Genomic DNA, 24,492 nt, shown 5'->3' with positions numbered 1-24,492 from the left:
AGCTTAATAGAGTGGAAAATAGTCGTCGTAATTTTCCCAAAGAGCCGCCAATGACCTTCTCTAAAGACAACGGCCAGCTCCATTCTCTCTACATGGCTGGTTTTATGATAGAGATGTCCAAGCGTCGGCTTCTTCACAGTAATTAAATCAAATAAATTATAGCGCCAAGGCAGAACCATCTTGTAGCTTAACCCAATTATACTGCACTGTAAAGCTAATTATTAACCATGATTACAATTAGTCTAATTTGAATAAATGTCGTCATTAGCGGGTTCATCTTGGCCAACGGGAGCAAACTGTGGGGGATGATGAGGATCATCATCATCATCATCATCATCATCATCGCCTCCCACTTACGGAGAGAGTGCATCCTACTCTATCTGCTCTTCTATTTTTCCACCTGACCTTCAGCAAATGCCTCACGACCTTCACCTTTCTTGCCTCCTTGAGCGTAACGAATGCACTCCCTCCCGCCCAAAATGTGTTATTTGCTGCTAATTGCAGAGGCCATTTTGCAAGAATCGACTCCCTGTGCTCTGCAGTTCAATTCAATTTAGATGATGTGCTTGGCCCCAAATCATAACAATCATTATCTCCGGCTTCTTTCTACAAACACGTCTGCTCTGACACTATTTCTTGTTCAGGGATATTTACACTGAAGTAGTAAGGGCTAACCAAACAACTTTACATGATTTAATATAAAAAAAAAAAGTGTCAATCTGACTTGTTTGTTTGCAATACCAAAGAAAAAGACGATCGGTCAACTTCACGCTTCAATCGTCGATGTGGAGTCGGAAAGTTGACTTGTCAACTAATCGTTTTCAACCCCTGGTAAAAATAAAGGGATCTCAAACATGGATGGTGGAGCAATCATGTGAATGGTCAGGAGCCGTTAAAATGTTTGCCTAACATCCGCGTGGGTTAGGCTTTGAATATCATATAAATGTCCGCATCAGCTCCAATGTGGGCTGCATCATCCAGAAGTGTGAAGATGAGTTTGCGCCCTAGCCCAACTCTCACCCAAAGTCTGCTCAAATAAATTGCAAATAGCCCCTGACCCTGCCGGGATGTATAGAAAATGGTTGGTGATCGTGTTTCAAACAATTTTTATATGAAACAAATATTTTACATTGACATATAATATTTTACGTTGGCAATTATTATTTAATAAGGTTTTTTTTTTCCATAGTAAACGATAGATGAATGAAAAAAAGCTGACGGTTGCAATGTTGCAGCGGAAAAGGAGCATTGACAACGATTTGTCTCCTGAGCATCCACTCAGCAATAACAGAGCATTCTTATGAACATCTGGCTCACAGACCAGAGATGCCGACAAAGCAACTATAAAATAAGGCCCTTCGCAAAAATGTCTGTGATGGACTGGAACCAGGTGCTCCAAGACACGCAAAGACGCATAGAGCGAAAACAAATGCAAATAGTCAGATTGCATGTTCATAAATACGCTTCCTCATCACGCCGCAACCCAATCGCGTGGTCCTCTCCGGGAGGTTTCGCGGTGACATTCCATGGGTGCAAATCGCCCTGCTGGGTTCACAGCTGCTTTTCCTGGAAGAGGATCTGAGCGTACACCGTGTCTGGGCTGCAAGGGTCGGGCTCGGGACTGGTTGAGGGCGGCGGCTCGACGGTTGGTCGCACCAACTCCAGCTCCGCGTATGTCAGGCTGTCCTCCTGACGTGCTTGAGGCTGTCAACGGGACGGGGGGGGGGGGGATTTAGTCCGAAATGAGAAAAGACTGCATCGATCTGGGTTGAGGGGAAATACAGATTGCAATTCTAATCTTGCCTGATGAGCATTTGTATTAGCAAGAGTTGGGAATTACCAAGATCTACGTTACCTAAAAAAAATATATGAGTGGATAGTCAAAGAGGGAATGCATTTTTGGCGAAGCTTACATTGCAGAATGCTCATTCATCACAAGAAAAAGAAAATTGGCATAGTTTTCTTCTGTGTGAAGTTACTTGATAGTTAAATTGTAGAAATAAAACCAGTGAAGCGCCCTAAATAAATAATTGTGTTTGAGAAGCAATAGCGATAAATATAATTATCACGCTCATAACCGAATGGAGAGAGAGCAATAAACTCCTGTAGACAATCACGCGGTCGTGAGACAAATTCCCTCTTGCGTGTATTTCGGCAGCAGCAATTTTATAAGCGCCTTTTTAAAATGATGAAATTAATTTCGGGCTATTACTGACATCACTGGAGGAGATGCCCGAGATGAAGACTTACTGTGGCAGACCTCTTTGGAACCTTTGACCTTTTGGGCTTCTGGGGTCTTTTTGAAGCCACAGGCACTGGAAATAAAAAACAAAACAAAGAGGTTAAATAATAGGAAACATTTGTATTTATTTATTTATTTTTGATAGGCTTTTTGCAGCTTTTTTTTGTTTTGTTCTACTGATGATGCTTTTAACTCGAAATCCCGCAGCGGGACTTTCCCCAAATAAGAGTGTAAAGTTCCGTTCTCGCTGTTTTTCACGAGTCTCCCATTGTCTGCGTGTTGTTTTCATGCTGCTGCAAATTGAATTATACTGCCTCTATAATGATCCCTTCACGTGCTGTTATTTTAACCCCTTCTCATTCAGTTTCTTAGCATGGAGCCTCGAGTACCCGCCCTGATATTTCTTTCATTTGGAAAACATCATGGAGACTTTGCACACAAAGTTCAAACTTCTTGTGAGTTGACCCGTCGTCTTGCAATGTTTGATAGACCGTCCGCTAAAATAACTCAAGCTGTCATGATGTTTTTACCTGTCGGTGGTGTGTGCGGTGGTGGCTCCTGAGGCACCTTTGGAGGTTTTAAAGCCACTTTTAAATCACTTTTCTTATTCTGTGCTCTCGGCGAGGAACTAGAAGAACTGCTGGAGCTGGTTACCGTTTCTCCGGAGCTGGATGGAACAGAGATGGTCAAACTCAGAACAACATGTTACGTCTTGTTTCTTGTTAACGAAGAGGCGTTGGTCGTACCTGCTCTCTGGACACTTCACCAAAAGGTAACTTGCTGTGGAGGAACAAAAATACAAATGTTGGTTTTATGAATTGTGTTCCACATCCAAGGTTTTATTAGCGTATTTTCCGGACTATAAGCCGCTATTTTATTCCTCGATTTTAAACCATGCAGCTAATACAACGGTGCAGCTTTTCTGTGGATTTTTCTTTCACCACTGGGGGCGCTGTATAGATCAGAAAATACCCTGAATAAATCTCGATTTATTTTTTTTTCTCTTGGGTCTATTCTTTTTTAATTAGCAAAGTTGTTGCTGTGTTAAAAGGCACTGTTTTAACAATCTGTTTATGTACCTTTGTGTGTATTCACAGTACATTTTTTTTTTCAAAATAGAAAACTGCGGCTTATTGCCTGGTGCGGATTATATATATATATACATATATATATATATATATATATATATATATATATATATATATATATATCTTTTCCTTTTTTTCTTTTAAAGAGTTGCTGCGGGTGTGGTTGCACCTTATAGTCCGGAAATACGGTAATCCATCATTGTGAATTTTAGATGGTACTTTGTAAATGAAGTGACCTTTAAGCCTGTGTCTTCTGTACAAGTACTGGAATGTGAGCGTGAGCGTGAAGAGGAAGATGGAGACTAAGCCCAGCGAGCAGATCAGCACGGCACACACGTTCACATCTAGTAAGACAAACGCATTCGGAACAATCACATTAAAAAAAAACAACAAAAAAAAAACAGCCATTAATGTTGGGGAAAACAACATTAGTGCTACGGGCCGGGGGAATACCTGATAACAGACGCCAAATTCTTTCACCTCTACGAGCCTCCAGTGTAAAATGCACTGGAGAGGGAGAAAAAAAAATGAAGGAGAAGAAACAGTCCAGACGAAGCATCTTTGTAAATTGCTGTTTTCTGAGGAAACTGACCCACTAGAGGCCAGACAGCTTTTGTGGTTTCCAGAAATATCACAAAAGGCTGAAATGGAGTGTGAGTGGCGCACACACACACACCCCCACCCCCACGCACCATAAATGAATGAGGATGTTGCAGTGCATATGTGTCAATGAATGATGTGGCGTGAACAGGCCAGGGGTATTTAGCAAAAGGTTGAGGAGAATGAATACAGGCTACGTACATAAATGACTTAACCTGAGCACCCCTTAATGACTTTTTAATATGTCTTTTAAATGCATGCGCCGCATAAACTCATAAGATATATCAACTGTGATTGACTTGTCACATGTGAATATGGCGCTAATAAATGTCACAGGAGAGAGAAATATACGGGTCGACAAATGACACTTCCTGGCCATTTTATTGGCGACACCAGGAGAGCCCATGTATTAAAAAAAAAAAAACGGGGATGAATACACCAATGTGCCTCCCTTTTTCAAGGCAAATATTCATGATTTGAAATGTTGACACAATTACCATCATCTGTCCCTTACGCGTGGTTTTGATTGGTGCTCATTGGGATTCCGTTATTGCAATGGTGGGCGGTCAAGGCCTTCAAGGCCTTCTCTGCTGGCCTAACATAATGAAGAAATCATGATCATATTCTTCACATTGATGTCATATTATATCCTCGCGTTGAAGTTTTAGGTGAGTGTTTTTATCCAATCAGAATTCAGCTAGCTCGTGTTGCCAGGCAGATTTCTCAATACCAGTAACGCGCATTATTCGTCCGAGGCTTTCAGACACAATCGTGCGGGCGTTTGTTCTGTGTGAATGTGAGGCTTTTGCAGTTGATAGACCGTCGCGATAGCCAATCAGATCGCGAGTTGATGACAGTAAGGCCTTCCTGTTGGCCTTGCGCTGAAGGTGATGAACGTGGTTTGCGATTGGTTCCTCACTCAACATGGAATCAACACACCCGAAAATCGTAACTGGCAACCGTTTGAACATCTAAAATATATTCTTGCTTTTTTTTAAACCACAAAGCTGAAGGAGGGAAAAGTGTTCCAATCTGCAGCCTTTTTCAAGCAGATGGAGGAGATCCCCAACTTAGGAGTCAGAGTTTGCATTTTGATTTGTTTGCCCTTTTAATGACAGCCCTTGTTTTTCTGCTTCTGTGGTGCGTGCATGTCAGAGATGCCTGCGGTCGTGTGGCTTCGTCAGTGCACGGGGCACCGGCCTGAATGTAGGACAGGGCGTTGGCAGATGCCTCTGCCGTGCAAATGTTCTCAAAAAGCATTCAAGAGCTGCAAGAGACGTTTGAGCGCTCGCATCATATCGATGGACATCACAAAACCACGCCAATTTAGTGTGCCATCGTCATTTTAGTCGAGCTTTGTTGTGGTTGTGGATTTGGGTGCAAAACGGAACGTTTCCCTAAAGGAGCTTTCAAAAACGCTGAAGTCGTGTAATTGAGAGCTGGTGAACACGACCAGCTCAGCAACAAGCGACCTCTGCTCACTCTCATTCACGGGCTGATGTTGCTGCGTGTGGTTGGGCCATGTGAGCTCATTGTTTTTATATGGAAATGCCACAGAAATGGGGTGACACATGCACACACACACACACACACACACACATACTCGTTTTTGACAATTGTGAGGTCCACTTTAATTTAGTACACTTGTGGGGTCCATCATTTCCAGTGGCACTACAGCTGTGAAAAAAATCTGGAACAATCCCCAAAAAACACGCACACACACACACACACATGGACACACACACGCGGCAAGAGTGGCATGGTTCAACACAAATGATCACGCTACAGTCTCGCTTTTCTAATATTTGCTTCTTTCCGTAACATGCATGTCATGTGTGCGGTACGAGGGGATGTCCTGATATCCCAGACAAAAAGTTTTTCCATGCAATGACAGTCAAATTCCCCTTTTTCGCCGTTCTAGTCACCCTTGGCAATGTGCGTGTTTGACTTTGCTTTTTTTTTTTTGTTTCCAGAATCAACTGATGATGAAATAGATGCTGATAATTGCCTGTGCTTTTAATCGAACGGTCGAAAATGGTCAAAGTTTTATTGTGATGAACAGTCGACTTCGTCATTTACTGCCATTGACGGCTAAAGACGTCAAAGATCCTTTTTCTTTTTTTTACTCGACTGGTAGTGAATGAGCAAATTATTATTATCCATTTTTCTTTGTTGTCCGGTTTTACTCTCACTGTTGCTATGGCAACACACTTAACTGTTAATCTAATACAGTTTACAAGCATACAGCTTTCTTCTTGACCTCAAGAGGCTGATTGGTCCATTTATATTTCTTTCTTTTTTGGGGGGGGGGGTCAGCCACAATCGAGTCATCTTGGGTTTGGCAAGATGTCGTTGTGAGAAGACACACCTATTCTCATAAATCCTGCCTCTCAAGGTTATTTTGGATCTCAGAAAACAGCAACAACATGCACATTTCTGATTTGGTACAGTCTTCTGTTGCGTTCCCCTTTTGAACAGAAACTTATAGCTTATTCAGAGTGCGCCAAAAAAGAAATACCAAGTATGTTTTTAGCGCTCCACTAGGGACACGTGCGTCCACTGCGTCGGGCAGTGCAGGTGGAAAGAGTTCAAGCACATGCTTGAAGACTAGAATCAAAGTCCACGTGAAGTTGGACGTTAAGTTGCATCATGTGGCCTTCAAATTTGACCTTTGAAGGACGCAGGCTAAGCTCACTCACGTAGAAGGCAATATCTTTAGTTACCTGTCAGCTGCGTGGTGCTGCTACCATTGGATGATGCCCTCCAAATGTTTCTGTACTTTCTTATCTCGTGTACTCGACACGAGTAGAAGCCCTGGTCCGACCCGCTTGCGTTGAGAATCCTCAAGCGGTACACCTCTCCCTCCATTTGCTCGTAAAGACGGAACTTGGGCTGAGGGAAGCGGCGGGTGTAGTTCCCGTACAGCTTGATTTTCTTTATGCCCATTTTGACTATGAGGAGCTGGGAGGAGTCAGGCGCAGCGGGGGATGGAGACGGTGGAGGTAAAGGAGGCGCCGGGGTGGGAGCAGCCAGAGGGGAGAAGAACCAGCGGAGGAGGAGAGCGCTGCCGTTCTTCTTTCTCTGAGACACCAGGCAGGACAGTGTGAGGTTGTCCCGCTCGGTTGCCATGACAACGGGGCCCGGGATCACCGTCACGTTCAGGGCATGACATACTTCTGTTGGCAAAACATACAAAGTGTATTGTAAGAGTTTGACACAAAGTTTGGGCAAACTTATGCTCTAGGGCTACATTTAATTTATAATTGAACTGATGTTAAATAGTTTTTCATCATAAAAGAATAGTTAATTCTCAAATGTCAATATCTTTTATTATATTTCAGTATCTCAACTAATTAACCAACTATATAGTACAATTTTTAAAATACTTTAATTATATGTGGAAATAGAGGAATTTATACATGGTGTCTCGAGATATGCATTTAATTAATCCAGCGACCATGCTCACAACTCAAAACATCGTTTTAACAGAGTCTGGCCTCCTCCCTCCTCCATTATAACTCCCCCCCCCCCCCCCCCAAAAAAAAAGGATTAGGGTGTATTTTTGAATAAGGAAAAATAGCACTTTATTTGATATTTTATTATTTAATATTTTACTTGATAAAAACGTCAAGTTAAAATACAATTCAATAGAATAACAATAATGTGCAACATGATTAAATGCCGCCATCCAACTCATTGTGCTGCTCCTTCTGGTAAGCCCGGCAGACATATTATACATGCATTATTGACGACACTAATGAAGAATCTTCTTCTACTACTTTAATTATGTCAATAAGATGCTGTTGCATTTGTCACTTTTCATCGGCGAAAAAAAAAAGCCTATATTAAGTATTACATTGCAATAAAGGGCATTCTGATTCTGATGTCTACATGTGTTGTTCCACCATTTTTGTTCAAATATCCATCACTTACAGGGTTGTAATACTGCGACTGTCAATGCTAACTGTCAACATGTCAACGGCGTTCTTAATTGTATGCTAGCATGAAGCTAGTTTGACAGTAAACTTAAACTGGACTTCCATATTTCTTCAAACGTCAAACTTCACTGAGGACACCAAATTGCGCATGCGCGGAAGCCTTTCGTGTCTTGAAGTTTAATTTCAAGGTTTACGAAGATCCAAATCTCGTCATACGTCGTGAACCAGGAAGTCGTCAGCAAACTGAAGGCGTCACAGACTCACAGTGGAACTGTTCGTTGGTTTGGTCTCATCAAATTACAAGCATTACATACGATGATCGGTCTTAATTAGTTAAACTTCTGGTTTATGTTGCCTATATGCACTATCAACGTAATTCATTAACATTTATTACCTTGTTTTTGTCTGAGAGCACAAAAACTGCCGATTGTCACAACAACGCAAATATCGCGCTTGCCTCTCCATGATGTCTTTTCCTCTCGTGCTTGTCTCGTTTAAATTTGCTAGTTCACTTGTGTTTCTTCTCTCTTCACTTATGTAGCGGTTGCTTTCCGCTAGCTCGATGTAATGGCTAACAATTTGTTTACACACACACGTCGTCAGTGGATTCACACCGCTCCATCTAAAGCTGTCATGTTTTTTGAATGATCAGACGCAGAAATTCTGCCCCAGCCTAAGCTAAACGCTTCCCCCTGTGCGCTGCTGTTTTGCTTCCCTGCAGGTAGTGATGTTTTGTTCTGCAGCCAGCTGGGGCAGCTCACTGCTGCTCGAGACATAGAGTCTGGACACAAGATGTGTGATCCAAAAAAAAAAAAAAAAAGGAATCTGCTGGTGGGAAACAATATAGTAAGTGCAAACTGGTCTTAAAAAGAGAAGAAAAAAATTGACCAGATGCCATTGAGTGTTGTTTTTGGTTCGTTTGGGAATCTCCCTGAGTGTCTGTTCATGCTCCTAAATTGAATGTGACAACAAAGTAGATCCTTGCAAAATTAATTCTCAATACTATTGCTTGCAGAGTTGTCTACTCTAAACGACTTTTTCAAGTTTTTCTCGCAAGTCACTTGTCCGAAGTGTGACAACGATTGCTTTCAACTTAAGTGCACTGCAGTGTTTTTCTTTTTCTTCTTCTATCTAAAGTTAATAACTTAACCTATAATTTTAGGTTTCATGACACGCGCCTCTCTCAAAGTGTTTTATGCACTCGTTGCATGCATGCTCTCTCTAACTCGCCCTGGTGATTTATTGCAGCAAACAAGATGAACCTACCTGTCAGCAGAGCTTTAGTCAGGACCAGCAGCACTACAGAGATGTACATTGTCCTCTCTCGGTGAATCCATAAACCCTCAACACTGCAGCGCGCTTAAACAAGCGGAGCACGACGGCGCGACCCACCACAGCCTTCGGCCACATTAACTCTTCCCCTCTTTTTCTTCTTTTCGCAGTAATATGAAACACTAGTTGCTCTGTTCCCACTTAGGAACTCCCACTCGTTTTCCCAGTAGTCTCTCTCTCTCTCTCTCTCTCTCTCGCTCTCTCTCTCGCTGTCTCTGTCCTGCTAAACGTAGGAAATGTCATTTCCTGAGTTGCTGTGAAGCGACTTGGGCAAAGGCCTTAAACCCCACAAGCCCAGTTGTTCTGGTCCACTCTGGTGGTTTGGTGCGAGGCCACGTGTCTCTCGCGACGCGTGTCATTTTTAGAAGCGTATAGCATAAAGTGCTGAATGTGCTTTTCCATCATCCGCAATTACTTGTCTCGTTATGCTGCCAGTCAAATATGTTGACCCTTGTGTTTTTTTGTTTTTTGTTTCATGCGCGTTGTAATGAGGCATTTGAGCGCGGCGGGACTTCTCCCGCGTCTGACTGCTGGAAAGAGTGGCATGTGCTCGTCTCTGACTGCGGTTGACAGGCGCTCTCATCGGAATGAGGCCTGCTGTTTTATTATTCTACGGAATTGCTGAGGTTGGCGCTTCTGCTGTGAAATGGAATTACACAATGTTAGTGCTATGCGTTTTGTGTTGGGGAGGAGCGGGTGGTCACTGTTTTGGTTTTGAAAAGTTGCTAATTCGTGCATGACGTAGAACTTTGCAACTCCCCTCACATGGTGGTCCAGCAGGTTGAGTACTCGATCATGAGCATTGACCTACATTCAGTACCTAAATTCTAGTATGTGTTCCTTAAAAATATATTTTATGGCCTCTACGTCAATTTAATCGGCCCGTTGTTTTCAGAATCACTTGTGGTGCTGGCTGATGTTACTTCAGCTATATTGGGAGTGTTTCTTTAACCAATCAGAGTTCAAATTCTTCCTCTGAGGGCCGCAGTGGTGGCCCTCTGTGATGTCACTATATTTCTGTCCTCTGATTGGTTGGTGAGAACGCGCTAACTGTGGTGAGTATTTAGTCTTTTATTTAAATTATTTAATGTTTTTGTCACATTATTAGTTAAAATGTTGATTTTGAATCGCTGCGTATCTTGGTTTTACCACATTTACATTGGGTTTTATGTATATTATTGATTTGTTTCTATAAATGTGACATGATGGTGGTGGTATCAACTCATTTACTGCCATTGCCAGCTAAAGACGTCAAAGATTTTTTTTTTTTTACGGCTGGTCAGCCAAGTAAAAAAAATCAAATTGATTTTTGACGTCTTTAGCCGTCAATGGCAGTAAATGAGTTAAGGATTCCCTTCATAATCATCGATATGATCGCAGCATCAAACCCTTCAAGCATTGTGTTTGACCGTAGAAGTTCCACTCAATCTGCGGATTGCTTTGACGTGTTAGCAATTGTCGTAATCCTCAATTTAATACTTTCTTTGGCATTTGGCTTCAACCACAGTGTCTTATTCACGCGCAATTTGAGACATTTCAAATTTTAAAAACAATTAACTACAGTTTAAGAAATGTGGAGCCCATTTGGGGTCACTCTCAATGTTCATTTGCATCTTAATTTGTCAATCTAGGGAAATCAAAGAAAATCTTTTTTTGCTGTCATCAGATCCGACTGGCATCGTGCGCAAGGATTCCAACATTTGCTTCAGGTCCATGCAGTAATAAAATGACAACACAAGTACGCTGCAAAATCTTTTTTTTGTTTATTAACTCTCTTAGGACCTATCAGTGCACTCTAAACAGCCCTTCGTAATTGTTGCACGCAATCAGCAGAAAAGATGTTTAATTTCAGTCATTCAGACCCAGGGAACATTTCAAGAGTCAAAATGGGTAATTTCTTCTTTTTTGCATTTATTGCGTTTTCAAGTCACAAAATGAAATCCGCGACAGTCAGGTGCTTTCTGTAAGGTAGACATTTGACTGAGCACTTATTCTGTTGAGTCTTTTTGTATTTTTTATTTTTTTTAGTGCATGTCACACTGCTTTTGTTTCACAGCAAAACAACTTCCAACATTAAATGCGGACTTGTGAGGACACTTTCCAACAGCTTCATAATAGTGCTTCATTAAACTGTGCTTTCGATCAGCAGAACCTGCACTGGCATCACAAGACATGCATCACAAAACCAAAAAGTTGTGCTCGGACAGCGTTTACATAAGAGAGATACTTCCGTATCTGACATTCATGAAGGGCAATGGAATGGTGAACTGTAGCACAAGCTAAGCATGAGTGATGTAACAATATCTCACATGGACAAACTGAACATATTCGGCGGCTTTTCACGTGAAAAAAAAAATCACTTTATAAATAACATACATTGTTTTGTTTTGCATTGTTTACCCTGACGTTCACCACAATACCAAAGCGACTAATTCTTTTCACTCCCACCTCCACCTCCACCTCACCAGTCAGTCATCTCCATAAAGTCATCCAGTTCACTCATAGATATTATATCACACGGCCCACACCTTGAGTGGGCTGCGTTATCATTTTCACAAAGGCTTCCTGCCAGCTGTTTGTTTGTGTTACACTCTGAAAAGGATTCGTCCGTGCTGTAAACCGTGTTTCGTGTTTTATTTGTGTCATTGACCGTATCCATGTAAGGCGTTTGCTCGGGGCTGTAGCATTGACCTTCCGATTTCTGCCCTATTTCATTGGATTGATTGGTGTCGCGGTTATTTGTGAAATATGGTTCCTCCTGGACTGCAACTCCTGAGTATGGCCCTTGGGAAGGCATGGAGGAGATCCCTTGGGATTTGTAAACTTGTGGATAAGCTTGGTAGCCTTTGTAAAGCGTGAATGGCTTATCAGCTGGCGAACTATGAGAGAGAAGCTCGGGTTGCTGCTTGAGCTGCAGTTGGGGTTGTAAATTCATCTGAGGGAAGAGTGGCTGCGTCAACACGGGCTGGAGATGAGGTTGGAAAATGTTCTGGCCAGACTCACGGACATTGAGCTGAACATACTTCCCTGTCTCTGGATCATAGAAAGTCTTTATTTTCACCTCGATAGGTGCATCGACAAGAAAATATTGTCCAGAGCCAGGGTCTTGCAACACTTTGCGCTGGGTCAGTGGATAGGACTGGGGATAGCTTGATTCTACATGGTACTGTGTCACTGCAGCTGGGTGGGGAGCATAATGGACAGTGGGAGAAGAAGGAACATGTTGAACCATCTTTGGAGCAGGAGGGTGGGTCATCTGGGCAGAAGCGTGAGGGGAAGACACTGGGAACGTGATGGGTGCAGTGACGTGAGCGGTGGCAACTGGATGGGAGACAAGGGCAGGCATGTAAGGGAAGGCTACTGGATTGGGTACAGAAGCAGTGACATGGAGAGCGGAAGGTGGATGGGTTACGGGTGCCAGGATGTGAGGAGCGACAGCTGAATGAGTCACAGGAGCTGCGGAAGGAGGAGTGGTGACTTGCTGGGATGACGGGGCGGGGATGTGAGGGGATACCGCTAGGTGCATTAAGGGTGCAGTGGAATGAGGTGAGGCCAAATGATGTGAGGTGGGCGAGGTTACATGAGGGGAGGCAGCATGTAGGGACACGGGGGTGGTGGTGGCATGAGGAAAGGTAACTGAATGCAGTCCGGGTGCGATGGAATGAGGGGTGGAAATTGAATGTGATGCGGGTACAGTGACAGGTGAAGAAACGGGGGTGGCGGCATCAGCAGTGGTGACTGGGTGGAATACAGGTGCAGGTGCAGGGGAAGGAGAAGCAATTAGGTGCGACATGGATGAAGTGTATTGCGGTGCAGCGAGGGAGACAGGTGCCATTGCATGAGGGGAGGCATGGGACGTGAGGCGTGAGTGTGGGTTTTCTGTGTGTGTTGCGGGTAAGCTAGATCCAAATGTCGGTGCGTGGGTGAGGGAGACGGGAGGGGCAAAATGCGGAGAAGCCACGACAAGGCGGTTTGAGGACCGTACCTCAGTGGAGGCAGAAGCGGGCCTACTGGAGGCTTCTTGTTGTGGTTTCTCCGCAGGGTTGGTTTCTGTGCTTTGTGTCTCCTCTTTCCTTATCTTCCGAGTTGTGAGTCTCTGTGCCCTGCGCAAGGCTTTGTCACTCTTTGGGGGAACAGCTGGAGGTTTTCCATAACGGGACATATCACTGCTAAAGCTGCTGGCTGATACCGGCCTCTCGTACTCATACAACCCTCTCAAATCGGCTTCGTCGGCAGCATTGGCGGCAAAACTCTGAACATCTTCGGACATGTTACTGAAGACTGATTGAGAGTCGTCGTCGTCCAGAGCAATGCTTCTCCTGGAGAAGGGCCTGTGATGTGGGAGAGGAGCTGAGTATTCTTGTGATGACGCAGGCTGAGAGACGGCGGATTCATTAATAGGAGTAAGTCGGTTCGATCCGGTGACAACGTCAGGGTTTATGGCCGTTCCGTGGTTCCGACACATTATCTCCTGTTCATCGTCTCTTCTCTCTGCCCTCCCCTCCATCGGTGAACCCACTCTGGCCTCTTCTGCAAAGTTCTTATGAAAGCGTGGTTTGACTGATTTCGTGAAAGAAGAACCTTTGGTGTGATCCTTCACTCTGAACATCAAGGGTTTGCCTCCAAGAGCAGGAGAGGAGGTAGTGGAGCGTGGAAGAGAAGGAGCAGGAGATGGTGGAGCAGGTGGTCTGTGTGACCTTCTGTGCGATCCAGCGTCTTCTGCGGGTGTAGATGGATGTTTCTTTCGTTGGAGGGGTAGTGCGGAGTGCACTGGTCTTTCTTTCGGTTTCTTATCTGTCGAGGTGATGGTGTAGTACTGAAGAGCATCCAACAACAATGAGGCACGTTTCTGGTCCTCATTGTTCGAGACTTTCTTTCTTGGAGCTGTTGAATGTTCTTCCCTCTTCGCCACGACGTCATCGTCTCTTATTAGTTCTTCAGGTGCATTCCCCTTCTCCTCTCTGAGTGTTCCACTAGCGCTTGGCTTTTCGGTCGCACGAGTCGTCTCTTTGTTCTCACGCGTCATCTGTTCTCTTTTTTGCTTTTCTGCCCTCTGCTCCTCTCTCTTGCGTTCTTGAATCTGTTTTATCCTCGTTGCCTCCGCAAGTCTCCTCTCCTCAATCCTCTTGGCTAGAAGTTGCTCCTCCATGAGCACTGCTCGGATCTGCTCATCGTCTTGAGCAGTTCTCTCCCCCTGTCTCTGTTCAAGTCCGTTCCTCTCTCCAAGCGATATGCTTCCTCGATTTTCCTCTCGGGCTGTTAGTGTGTTTCCTCCTTCTCTTTCAATCCTTCTCTCATCCTTTCCTTGATTTGTTCTCCTGCCCTCTATTTGTTTTCCCTTTCTTTCCTCTTCCATCCTTTGAGCTGTTTCTTTGAGTTTTTCCCACCGTGCTGCTTCTCTTTGCGCCCGTTTTCTCTCTTCTGATATGAAAGCTCTCCTCTCCTCTATCTTCGCTTTCATGTCTTCTGCAATTTTATCTTCCCTTCGCTTGGATGCTTCTTCTTGCTGTTGTTTTGCACTCGCCACTCGTTTGGCTTTTGTCTGTTCTTGGTAAGGCTCAAGGTTTTTATTTTTTGAGATTTCTGATTTTCTTTCTCCTGTTGTGTCCTTATTTATAACATTTGTCATTTTTGAATTACCATCTTGATAATTTGGCTCTACTGTGGGTTTAGAAGAGTCTTTATCCCAGAGCGCCAAACTATTAATTGAGGTAAATTCTAACATTTTTTTATTTGGATTTGGCGTATCAAGTAGTTGTTGTTGTGACTGAGGACTTTCTTTTGATTTGTTAATTGAGGAAGATGATATTGCTGCTTGCATCCAATTATTATTTTGTTGATTTACTGTTTGTCCGACAATCTTTGGGACCTCTTCTCTGTTGACTTCATTTTTACCTTGAGCTTTAGATGTTGTTTTTTTCTGTGTGAGCTTTTGTAGCTGCTTTTCCAAAACACCGTCATGGTCTTTGACATCAGAATTGATTTTCTCTCGTCTTTCCTTCTCTCCTAGCTTGAACATCCCTGTGCGCTGATGTTCTTTCTCAGTTATGGGAAACGCGACTGGTTTGGGCTCTTTGTTGACTTTGGTGATGACCTCTGTCTTTTTTGGCACACTTTTGCCTTTCACAGCGTGCTCTCGTGGGTCAGCAAATAATACTGGGCGTCTGCTATGACGAGACTGTATCAGTGGAAAGAATCCTTCTTTTTTGGGAGGAGGGAATTCCGGAATTGTGTTTTCACTGTCTTCTGAAACGATGACTTTTAATCTGGCGTAGTCTGCAAGGGCTGATATCTCCGGAATTGTAGACACTCTCAACTTTGGCTTTGATTTCACTTCTGGCTCCATCCTTGTTAGCTGTGAATTTCTCAAGTTATTTCTTTCCCTTGCTGATAAACTTGATCTAAAATCTGACTGCTGTTTTCTCACATCCGCCGTTTGGGCAGCCGCCATCTTTTCACAGTTCTGTAATTCGGAGGGTGGATCACTTTGTTTCAAAGCGTTGTTATCGTTTGCACTCCTTTTTCGCACACTCTCGTTTTGAACACATTTCGTGGAAGATGTTGACGTATTCTGATCCGATTGTTGCTCGGAATGTGCCACTCCCTTTGAAACTTCTGAGACGTCTGTGTTATTTCCAAATGGGACTCCAGCGATCCCTTGAACTTGGAAGTAGTCTGCTTCACTGTCTTGTATATTTGACATCGGAATCTGCGTTATGATGCCGCCGTTGTCTACTCTTGTTGGATTTATATTTATTCTACTTTGTTGATCTGTAGTTTTCATTGAGTCAGCCAATTTTCTTACACTGGCTAAAACATCTTGCACACTCAGTTTGTCTTCTAACGTCTCTTTCTTCGGCTCCTCGCAGCCTTTTGAAGTCAGATTTTTATTTTCATGATTTTTGATTGATGCGCATATGTTTTCACCCGCACTCGATGACGCTTGCTGTGGATGTTCCTCAACTGCAGCCACATCAGAGCATGTTGCGCTCTGATCTTTCTCCACATTGTCAGTCTCTATTGCCGCTGGGACAACGCTGATGACAACGTTGTCGATCTGAACATCTTCGAGCTGATTCATTACACCCATGTTTGACTCCTTGCATTTTGAAAACCCATTCTTTCTTTCAGTCTTCAGTAATTGGTGGGTGGTCCTCTCATTTTCTTCCTGTAGGGGCTCACGCTTAGCATCTATGTCAGAGATTTTAGATGGATTTATGTTGGATGCCACATCCTCTTCCAGGGATGGTGTGACAGATTGAGTTTCGTCAACAGCTTTATCGGAATCCTGGATGTAGTTGAGTCCTGAGTTCGTTCCTTTGGCTGGGACTTGCTTTAATTGTGGACTCGTTTCTTTCGTTTCAATTTCCTCTTTGTGGCACTTCTTTGCCGGGTCGAAGGTTTCAAGTGTGCATCCTGCCCCTTCTGATGCCGTTACGTCCTGTTTATCGTGAAGGAGTTGAGTTTCGGCTGATGCGTTATTTATAGAACTTAAAGTGAGTGTGGGGGTCACATCTTTTCCAGGCATGGGTCCTTTGACTTGTATTTCGCTTTGGGGTCCTACGTTGATAGTAGAGCACTGCTGCAACAGAGAGGTCATTTTCCCAGTCACATTTTCTACATGATGAATATTCAGATCTTCGTTTAGCATTTCCTTTTCTGTAGGATGAGTTTCCTGTCCATGTGTTTTGTTAATATGTATCAAACATTCACTCTTGTTACTCATTTCTGCAATTGCATTGAAGAAGGATGTGGCAGGCTCAGCACTCGTTTCTTTGCTCTCGTCAGCGTTCAACAATTTGTGATCGTTAGTCATTTTTTCAGTCACAATTATTCCCATAATCTGCAAACTGTCATCTGCCGCAGAGTTCTTAGTCGGTCCAGAAGCTAAGTCAACTCCATGTTTGCTTGCAGCTTGCTGGGACTTCATTTTGTCGACGGGTGGATCGGGTTTGTGCATAACTGATTCCAACTCTAGTTTTTCAGAATCTTCATCAGGCTTCTGGACTGGTTTTTCTTTGCTGTACTTTGATTCTTGATCCTCAGTTTGTACTGGTGACCAGATTTCATGATGATCTGTTTGCTGCTCAGTGCTCGCAGAATAACCTAGTGTCATTTTCATTTCTGTGTTTGCAACTTCTGGAGTGGGGTCGTTGCTCTTTGTTGGTTCTGTGGGAAGTTGCTTTTGCAGTTGATGGACGGTCTGATGACTTATTCCATCAGAACTGAGAAGTGCCTTGTCCTCCATTCCAAAAGATCCCGTGTGATTCTTAGTGGCAGATATTGAGATTCCATGGCTTGTGAGCACCTCGTGTGATGGAGGTTTCTGCTTTAAATGAAGATTCTGACTGGCTGGTAGCGGTTTGGTGGCGGTTTTAGTTGTGACGACCTCCCGTAAAGCGAAACCTTCCATCAGTGCTGAAATCTCTTTCTCAGCATGAGCTTTTATTTTGGAAGTAAGAATCTCCTGTTTTGTCTGAGTTTTGTCTTTATGAGGCATTGCTTTCAGGCGCTCAGATTTCTGTTTTCTTTCTGGATTTCCAACCAACTCTGAATGTGTCTGTTGTGAAACAGCAGATGTTTCCAATCTTTTAACTTTGTCTTCCTTTCCAATATCAGAAACTGTGTGACCAGTTGCTCTTTTGTCGACATCAGGAAGTAAATAGTCTTCCTGAGATAATTTGAATTCTTTGGATGACTCGCTGTAGATGTAAAGATTCTCATTTCCCTTATTCGAGTTGACTTTGTCGTTATACAATTCACCGCTGACTACGGGATTGTCAACATTTGATTTGTTGGTTTTGACCTGTGTAATATCAAGGGACATAGCTGATGGAGTTACATTGCTATCGTTTGAAGAAGTACTTGCCCCAGATGTGATTTTGTGTGAAAGTGAATCCGTAAAGACATATTTATCTTTCAGACTTTGATCAACAACATCTTTTTCATTTGAATTATATGCTATTTTAGCGGCTAAATTGTCCTTATTTTGTTGTGCTTGTGCTGTCTGTTGTAAGTCAGTCACCACTGCAGGAGCATCCTTGTTTGAGACAACTTCTTCCTTTGTGATAGTTGTACATCTGGCTTTCTCCTTTTGCTCTCCGTTCATTTTATCCTTTATCTTTGCTAGCTCTGCTTTAGCTTTGGCTAACTCTATTTTTACGCGGTCAACTTTGTTGGGCTCTCGCTTGACGTGATGCTGCATTGTTAGATTTACTGTTGGCTTTGACGATCTTTGCTTTATGTGTTGGTGTTTTACCAGCGCTACTTTAGCTAGCTCCATGTTGGTTAGCTCCATCTTAGCCAGTTCTGCTTTTCTGGCAACAGAATTTGACGCTTCGATGTGATGTTTCTCTTCTTTAGGTTGAGTGTTGACTTGTGATTCTTTCTCAGCTTTCTTTTCATTTTGCTTGTCCTTTCCACTGTGCACTTCCATGTTTGTGCTAGTGTGCTCTGTTTTATCTAGTTGATGAGCTCTTTCCTTGTTGACTTGCTTTGTTACGGTTTCGTCTCTTATAACACATTTCGCTCTAACTTCCTCTGACATTTTCTGTTCGCCTTCTTGATTACTTCGACTCGGTTTAGCCTCAACCTCATCCAGTACGATGTTTTCTTTTTGAGATGGTTGACTTTTAACTGACTCTAATGGTCTATCTTTGCCTTTAAGTTCCTCCAAGTCAGCTTGCTCTGCTTGGACTCGTTCACTCGGCACACCTCTCATCTGTTCAGCTTGTACTTTTCCATCATTGGTTTCTTCTTGACCATCTCTGACTTCTGATGGCGCTCTTGTTGGTTTTTCATCGGTTTGGTCTTTTTGGATGCCTTTCATCTGCTCATTTATTTGCTGTTTTGCTTCATCTTGTTCGGATTTGACCTTGTCTGCTTTTATTTCATCGATCTTTTCTGGTCGTGCTGGTTCTGCTTCAACTGAACCAGTCTGCCACAAAGCGTCTTTCGGATGTCCGTTAGACTGCTCTGTTTTCCTCTTCTCTAATTGTACCTGTTTTGACGTGTTTTGTACAGCCTTGACCTCAACCAATTGTCCGTCCTTCACTTGATGGACTCTCTCTGTCCTCTCATGGCCTGATAATGAACTGTTTTGGCTATTTGATGTGTTGTGTTGCTCCACAGGCATATTACTCGGTGGTGTGCTCTTGGTTTCTTTTATTGTGTCCTGCTGGCACTCTCTTCTTTGGTCATCTCTCGGTGAACTGATCTGCTTTTCGGTAATCGCGTGTAGGTTATCCTGAACGTGTGCGTGTTTGTCTTGTTTCCATGGCGCTTCAACTGATTTTGGAGCCAATTGTTTTGTATTTGGGGTATTTGGATCTCTACACCTTTCCTTTGAAGCGTTGCTATAATTGTGCTTGTTCTCATTTACTTGAACCACCTCAGTGGAACGGCTTGCATTGGGTTCGTTCGAATGGGCAAATGGTATTTGACTGTTATCACCCATTTGCCAATTCACATCTGTGGTGTTAAAAGATGATTTCTGTCTATATACTTCCCCTCCCATATCAATGTCAGCCGCATCCTGCTTAAACGGAGAAAATAATGGCAGCTCTTCACTGAAATTCTGACCAGTCGTCAAATGATTGCTGGTGTAATTTTCAGGTATGTACCCAGACTGATGGACGGCCTCGTCTTGTCTCTTGTAGTGTGATACTTGCCCTGCATTGGGCTGAGAATTTGTTCCAGGAGAAAAAAGTCTGGGGCTGTGATAGGGTTTAACATATTGATGTGAGGCTTCATCAGTCCAGCCGGATACCAGAATGTCTGCTGGTAGATACTCGGGTATATCAATCACAATGTCTTTGGATTCCCAGAGAGGAGGTTCTCTGCTTTTTTCTGTTGTCTCGCAGCCTTTAAATTTGGCAGGACTATATGTACTTTTCACTCTCTTTCTGTTGTCTTTGAGATTGAAGAGCAGACTGCTGGCTCTGGATTTATAGTTTGACATCCTTGCATCCGGGGTAGCCCCCCTGCTTTCGGCACACACTGGAAGGTGTTCCACAACTTGCTGAGAACCTACTTCCTGTCTACTTTCTGGAGGCTTTGCTTGGTACATAGGAACCGGTGGTGAAAGCAGCTGGCCAGCATTGGAGAGAGTTTTGGTGTTGTAGGCGTTTTGCTCCGTTTTGACTGGAGTGTCGTGACTACAAAGACCTCCATGTCTATTAACCGTCATCCCTGCATTGTCGTTTTGCTCCGTCATTATTCTAATCTGTTGGTGGAGGTCCTCAACAGAGCTGAGATGAGACATCTCTACACTGGGCGACGCCGTTGACGGCCGTTGGGATGGAAATTTGTTTGTTCCAAGACTCTGTGTCCTAATCCTGTGGGGATAATGGACCGCCTGCTCGGACTCACAACGCTTCTGCAAGGCAGATGCTTTCTGCAACCTTGTTGATGTTGAAATGGATTGTAGTGGATGGTTGGGAACCACAGGGGGCATCGTAGTCATGCGGTGCCTTCCACTCCTCTCTTGAAACAAAGAGGAAGCATTCATTTGGGGTTCCAGGGTAAGTTCCTTGAACGTGGGTGTTTGGTCCCACCTAGGGAACTCTGAACACTGCATATACCTTGAGACTTCTCCTTGTTGGAATCTGTTATGGTCTCGCCAAACTCTGAAGGGACTGAATTCGCTGTGTATAAAGAAGTTGGTGTTACAGTCCACTTGTGTCATCAGATTATGGTTATAGTGGGACATTCCCATAAAAGAGGAGGCAGCGTTCATGTGAGATGCTGCAGCTGCTTCACCGGAGTAAAAGTTGGTGTCCTGGGATGACAAATGGCCAACCATGGGGAAATGACCATTGGTAACATTTTGCTGATATGGTGAAGCCATGTTCATCAAATCTGGTCTATTCCAGCGTGCCTCATCATTCCACTCTCTGAGTTGATCCTCCATAACGGCTCCATCCTCAGAGTTAAACGCTCTGATCAGTGAAGAAACTCTGGAACGGCTTCTTCGATGTTGCAAACTTAAATCTGTGGCTCCGTTGCTAAAATAGCTCATCGGATCTTCTTCACGAGATCTATCCTCCTGGGTCATTTCCATTAAGGAGTGTTGGAATGTGGCAGAAACACTCGCTTGTGTCCTTTCCCCAAAAAGATCCCACTGTGGATTTCTGTTCATCTCTGCCCCATACATTCCGTCATGGATCAAATCCTGTTCGTACTGCTGCACCATCAGACTGAAGCTCTCATGAGCTCTTCTTTTAAGCTCCTCCCTCTCACCATCCTCATTCTCCAGCCCACTCTGACTGAAGGCCTGCTGTCTCTCCCTCTGGACGCAAGGTGAGGATGGACCCAGGTCCGAGTCATTATAAATGGCCTCCTCTCCGATGCAGAGACTCCTGAAGGCTTTGGCTGTGAGACTACGTACTTCACGGTCGGTCTCGTCCAGAAAGGATCCGCCGCTTGAGGTGTCGCTAAAACCTCCGTCGCTGTGCTTCCGGTGTCCACCATTCTTCCGGCTCGAGCGGCGTTTCTCCACTGATGTCATGATGCCGGTTCACCAACACTGAGCTGAGTCATTCACTCAAACTGTCACCTCAGCATCTCATACAATAGTTCCTTGTAGATCTTAAAAACCCCGAGTTCCGGGTCCCAGCTGTTAAGTCGCCTTGCATCTCAGTCGTCCTTCATCTGAACAAATCTTGACAATTCCCTACAAAACACAAGAAGGTGGCATTACCATTTTATCATCCTTAGATTGTGATTTAATTAAGGGGATTGTGCCATTTGATATCACGCAGCCTTGTTTTTGAACTTAGAAGTTATTTCTGTTAGTTTTATTCGAGAGGTCTCGGATTTCAACAATATGAATTTATTAGAGAACTGTGACAGAAAAACGTGCCATCAAAATTAGAATGACAGGCAAAGTCAATACAAAAATGGACCGTTTTCAGGACAAGCCACAATTATAGTGAAATTAATAATGATGCTCAAAATAAAATATTGAGATACACACGGCGAGTCAGAACCGATGAGACACGCGGATCAAGTCAAAAATCACAAACTAAAATCACTTTCAACCAAGCACAAAGTCCAAAAATCCTCCCGTTACGAATCCTTTACTCTACGGTATGTGATTCCCCAAACAGTCTTGTAAATCCCTGCTCTCAATGAGCCTGACCTTGCCGAGTGTGTTTGTGAAAATTTGCACCGTTGCTATGCGCTCAAAAGACACGCACACGTGAGTTGTTTGGGGAAATCAAATTGTCTGCTCCAGCATTCTGCCCTTACATGACCCTAACCAGTGCTGTCAATTTACCATTTAGACACACACACAAGCTTTATGGAATGTATATTTTTGATTGAAAAAAAATGATTGCATTGGTATTTTTTGGTCATTTATGGATTATTTAGAATTTTTAATAAATGTAACATTCATGTTTTTGGCATGTCGGAGGAAGCCAGAGTACTTGGCAACAGCAACTTCAGAACTATGAGGACGACATGCTAAAAACTCGAATACCATGCGCTTATCCTGTACAGGGTCGCTCGCGGGAGGGTGCTGGAGCCTATCCCAGCCGGACTACACCCTGAACTGGTCGCCAGCCAGTCGCAGTCAAAGTCACTGAGCGGGAACCGATCCCGCACGACTCACACTCAAGTCAGGCGAGTGCACCACGACACCATCAGCGACTTCTCACTGAAATCTATTATTGATTTATTATTGGAAAAATGACGTAACGTGCCTCTCTTGTTTCTTCGCCGTAAAGTGGTCGTGTTGAATCGTGTTTAATCACCTCTCAACCTGCTGTCTATTTGGATCAAAAGACATTTTACATTTTAAAATAACATTCAAACATCGCCATCGCCGACATCATTTTCTTAGAGAATGACAAATGGTGAGATTTTTTTTCTTTTTGAAATTTCACACAAAAAGTTGCAAAAGCATCACATCCGTGCTGTCGGGTTTTATTTTAGCTGGCAAACTGTGGGGAATGAATTTGAATATCTTCTTACCTAGAAGCCATCCAGAAGTATTTAAAGCACATCTAAGCTCTACAGCGCCGCTGCCATGGTGCACCTACATCACAGAAGACTTTCAAATGTGCGTTATTTACATCATTTCACGTGCAAACGTTCAATTGGCACACACTATTTGTTCATGCACCACAAAAAAGGGAAAAAAAAAAGTGTAATCGACTTTATTGAAAATGAAAATCATTTTTGGAATTAAAATCAAGTCTCGCGTTAGATTCGTGTTCATTATGTGACCGGTTTATTTTTGTGCAGTGAGCGGCCTGTGACTTGAATATCTAACGCCACCGTGGAAAGTTTAAACATGGACATGAACTAAAAACAATGTGTTGTTTCTGTCTGTGATTTATTATTATTTTCACTATTTCTAAATCATGTCCCATTATCGGCACTTTGTTTACTGTGCTTGCATTGAAATATGAAAATTTAGATTATGTAAGATTAAGGATATTTTTTGGAGCTCTTAATTGTATTTCTACTTAATTATACGCTAATTTATATAAGGTTATATAAATAAACTTGACTTTCGGTACCTTGAAAGTATAATGTCAAGCGAGGTCGTACCTTCCAAGTCGATATTCCATTTCTTGGGCTTTCCGATGATTAAAACTCACCCCCCTGACCTCCCCAAAAAAAAGGCCTTGGAGGGGGTCCTGCCTTATCCCCTCTCTGGCCACACGGTCTTCACCCTCTAAGCCAAGTCCTCTATGAAGTCCTCTCGGAGACCCAAGCGAGGAAGCGGGTCTCGGGCCGCGGCGCAAACAGAAATAGAGGAGCTGTCCCGGAGAGAGTTTCCATCATGGGGCAGGGGGGGGGGGGGGTCAAAATGGGGGGCTCAGCGCTGGTGTGCAGTTCTACGAGATCCTGTGGTGTCGAGTATCACATGGATGCAACAAACAGCCTGGCAACTATTTTTAAATGAGACGGCTCACTCAGGAATGAGCTTTGGGCCGACGGAGAAATATTCACCGTGGATGCATTCATGAGAAGATATGATTATTATAAAAAGAAATCACATTTCCCGAAGTTATTTTTGGCTTCTGGTTTGGTGTCCTTAATGGCCTCAGACTTCCCGAGAGTGTCAACAAGTGGCCAACTGCTCATCGGTACAACTCAACCGAGCCTACATTTTCCTCTGCCTTTCATTTTCCAGTAGACCTCATCATGTGCTAATCTTCCCGACTACAGCTTCTCTCACCCCCCCTGGAGCTCAAAAGGCCATGAGGGAGGAAGGTGGGCGGGGCCTGTGCCCACCCACAACCTGCTGCTATAATAGGAGATTGCAGCAGCAGATTGT

General features: G+C 43.6%; 2 protein-coding genes across 2 annotated transcripts; both read right to left on the bottom strand.

The window, feature by feature from the left end:
• Positions 1-1,089: 1,089 nt before the first annotated feature.
• On the bottom strand, positions 1,090-9,303 carry vstm4a (V-set and transmembrane domain containing 4a). The gene is made up of 8 exons (XM_088304231.1): positions 9,135-9,303; positions 6,654-7,106; positions 3,784-3,837; positions 3,567-3,674; positions 2,989-3,022; positions 2,773-2,909; positions 2,251-2,315; positions 1,090-1,704 (listed from the first exon to the last, which is right to left on the bottom strand). The coding sequence occupies exons 1-8, from the start codon at positions 9,181-9,183 to the stop codon at positions 1,552-1,554; spliced, it is 1,053 nt and encodes a 350-aa protein (XP_088160357.1). The 5' UTR covers positions 9,184-9,303; the 3' UTR covers positions 1,090-1,551.
• Positions 9,304-11,000: 1,697 nt separating this feature from the next.
• c9h10orf71 (chromosome 9 C10orf71 homolog) lies at positions 11,001-23,204 on the bottom strand. Its single transcript, XM_088304228.1, has 2 exons — positions 23,178-23,204; positions 11,001-21,873 (listed from the first exon to the last, which is right to left on the bottom strand). Exon 2 carries the CDS (start codon positions 21,706-21,708, stop codon positions 11,662-11,664), a length of 10,047 nt encoding a protein of 3,348 aa, XP_088160354.1. The 5' UTR covers positions 21,709-21,873; positions 23,178-23,204; the 3' UTR covers positions 11,001-11,661.
• Positions 23,205-24,492: the final 1,288 nt, after the last annotated feature.

The sequence above is a fragment of the Idiotropiscis lumnitzeri genome, chromosome 9, assembly GCF_059441095.1.
Source record: "Idiotropiscis lumnitzeri isolate Australia: NSW breed Sydney's pygmy pipehorse chromosome 9, RoL_Ilum_1.0, whole genome shotgun sequence".
Taxonomy (NCBI): Eukaryota; Metazoa; Chordata; class Actinopteri; order Syngnathiformes; family Syngnathidae; genus Idiotropiscis; species Idiotropiscis lumnitzeri.
The sequence above is the reverse complement of the archived record's forward strand: the minus strand, read 5'-3'. Positions and strand labels throughout refer to the sequence as shown.

Excerpts from the sequence above, each read along its gene's own strand:
- vstm4a (XM_088304231.1), bottom strand. The coding sequence starts at position 9,183 with ATGTACATCTCTGTAGTGCTGCTGGTCCTGACTAAAGCTCTGCTGACA. Across the intron at positions 3,838-6,653 it reads CAGCACCACGCAGCTGACAG|TGCATTTTACACTGGAGGCT; the intron begins GTAACTAAAGAT and ends CTCCCTCTCCAG. Across the intron at positions 3,675-3,783 it reads AATTTGGCGTCTGTTATCAG|ATGTGAACGTGTGTGCCGTG; the intron begins GTATTCCCCCGG and ends TTGTCTTACTAG.
- c9h10orf71 (XM_088304228.1), bottom strand. The coding sequence starts at position 21,708 with ATGACATCAGTGGAGAAACGCCGCTCGAGCCGGAAGAATGGTGGACAC.